The 1,410-nt window shown below is 41.8% G+C and overlaps 1 protein-coding gene across 1 annotated transcript; it reads right to left on the bottom strand.

The window, feature by feature from the left end:
• Positions 1 to 481: 481 nt before the first annotated feature.
• LOC149834611 (pentatricopeptide repeat-containing protein At2g01510, mitochondrial-like) lies at positions 482 to 1,009 on the bottom strand. The gene has a single exon (XM_090009413.1). The coding sequence runs from the start codon at positions 1,007 to 1,009 to the stop codon at positions 482 to 484; it is 528 nt and encodes a 175-aa protein (XP_089865539.1).
• Between the last annotated feature and the right edge of the window lie 401 nt (positions 1,010 to 1,410).

Here is a 1,410-nt window from a genome sequence, read left to right as displayed (position 1 = left end):
CCAAGTCCTGATATCATAGATGTCCATGACAGGGCGGTCTTCGTGGGCATCCTGTTAAAAACCTCAATTGCATCTGCTACATCTCCACATTTGGAATACATGTCTATAAGAGAAGTGCTCAAGCAGAGATCAGATATTCTATTCCTGCCTATGTAAAAATGTATCCATCTACCAAGATCCAATGCCCTCAGATTAGAACAAATCTTAAGTAAAGTGACCAAAGTAACAGCATCAGGTTTTATGTTGTTTAATTGCATCTGCTGGAAACATTCGATGGCTTCATTGAATCTGCTAGAACGGACATATCCCACAAATCAAAGAAGTCCATGAAACTTGATCTTTATCTTCCATTCCATTAAAGAATCCCTTAGCAGACTCCATATCTCCACACTTTGCATACATATCAACTATGGCATTCTGCAAATTCATACACATTCTAATCATATTCTTGTGTATACAACCCAAAACCTTGATACCCAGCTTAATATCCTGTGACTGGGTGCAAGATGAAACCACCCCCCAGCATGGTGACTTCATTAGGCTTGATACCACAATCTTCCATGGCATAGACCAGATTTAATGCATTTTCTGGCTGTCCATTCTGCACATAACCGGATAACGTTGCATTCCACGATGCAGTATTCTTTACAGACATTTTATCAAACACTTGTCGTGCAATATCGGTTCTTCCGCATTTCAAATACATATCCACAAGGGCAGTTTCTAAACACAAATTGCATTCAATCTTCTTCAATTCTATCACACCATGAACCCATTTACCAATATCCAATCTCTGGAGTTGCAAATAAACCCCCAACAATGTCACCAGGGTAATCTGATCCAGAGGCAATCTCCCATCATCCTTCATCATTTTAAACCATTCAAAAGCATCCAAAGGACGACAGATGCGGACATACGATAGCATCATGATGTTCCAAGACACCGTATCTCTAAAATTACAAGAATTATACAGTTTCTCACAACTACCAACTTCTCCATTCACGTACATGTTCATCAACGTGTTATGAACAAAACCATCGCTCTAAAACCTCGTTTTGACCACAAATCCATGAAACTGAATGCCTTCCTTCAATGCTAAAGATCGAGAGCAAGCCCTCAGAACAAATGGGTATGTGAGATTATCGGGTTTTATGCCACCACCAACCATCTCCTTGAAGACCATGATGGTTTTGGAGGGATCACTGCTCCCTGAATATCCTCTGATAATCACGTTGTACAGGTAGAGACTGGGCCGGAGAAATCGCCAGAAAACCCGAACGGCCTGTTCGAGATAGGCCTCGCCGATATCGACGTAGAGTTGGACGATCATGGTGGCGATTGGAAGGGATTGAAGACGAGTAGAAATGACGAAGCGCGCGTGGATTTGTTTCAGTTGGCCGATATTGTGGC

Source organism: Nuphar pumila, chromosome 6 (genome assembly GCF_984573655.1).
Source record: "Nuphar pumila chromosome 6, dmNupPumi1.hap1.1, whole genome shotgun sequence".
Classification (NCBI taxonomy): Eukaryota; Viridiplantae; Streptophyta; class Magnoliopsida; order Nymphaeales; family Nymphaeaceae; genus Nuphar; species Nuphar pumila.
Note: the sequence above shows the minus strand (reverse complement) of the source record. Positions and strands in the feature narration are given on the sequence as shown.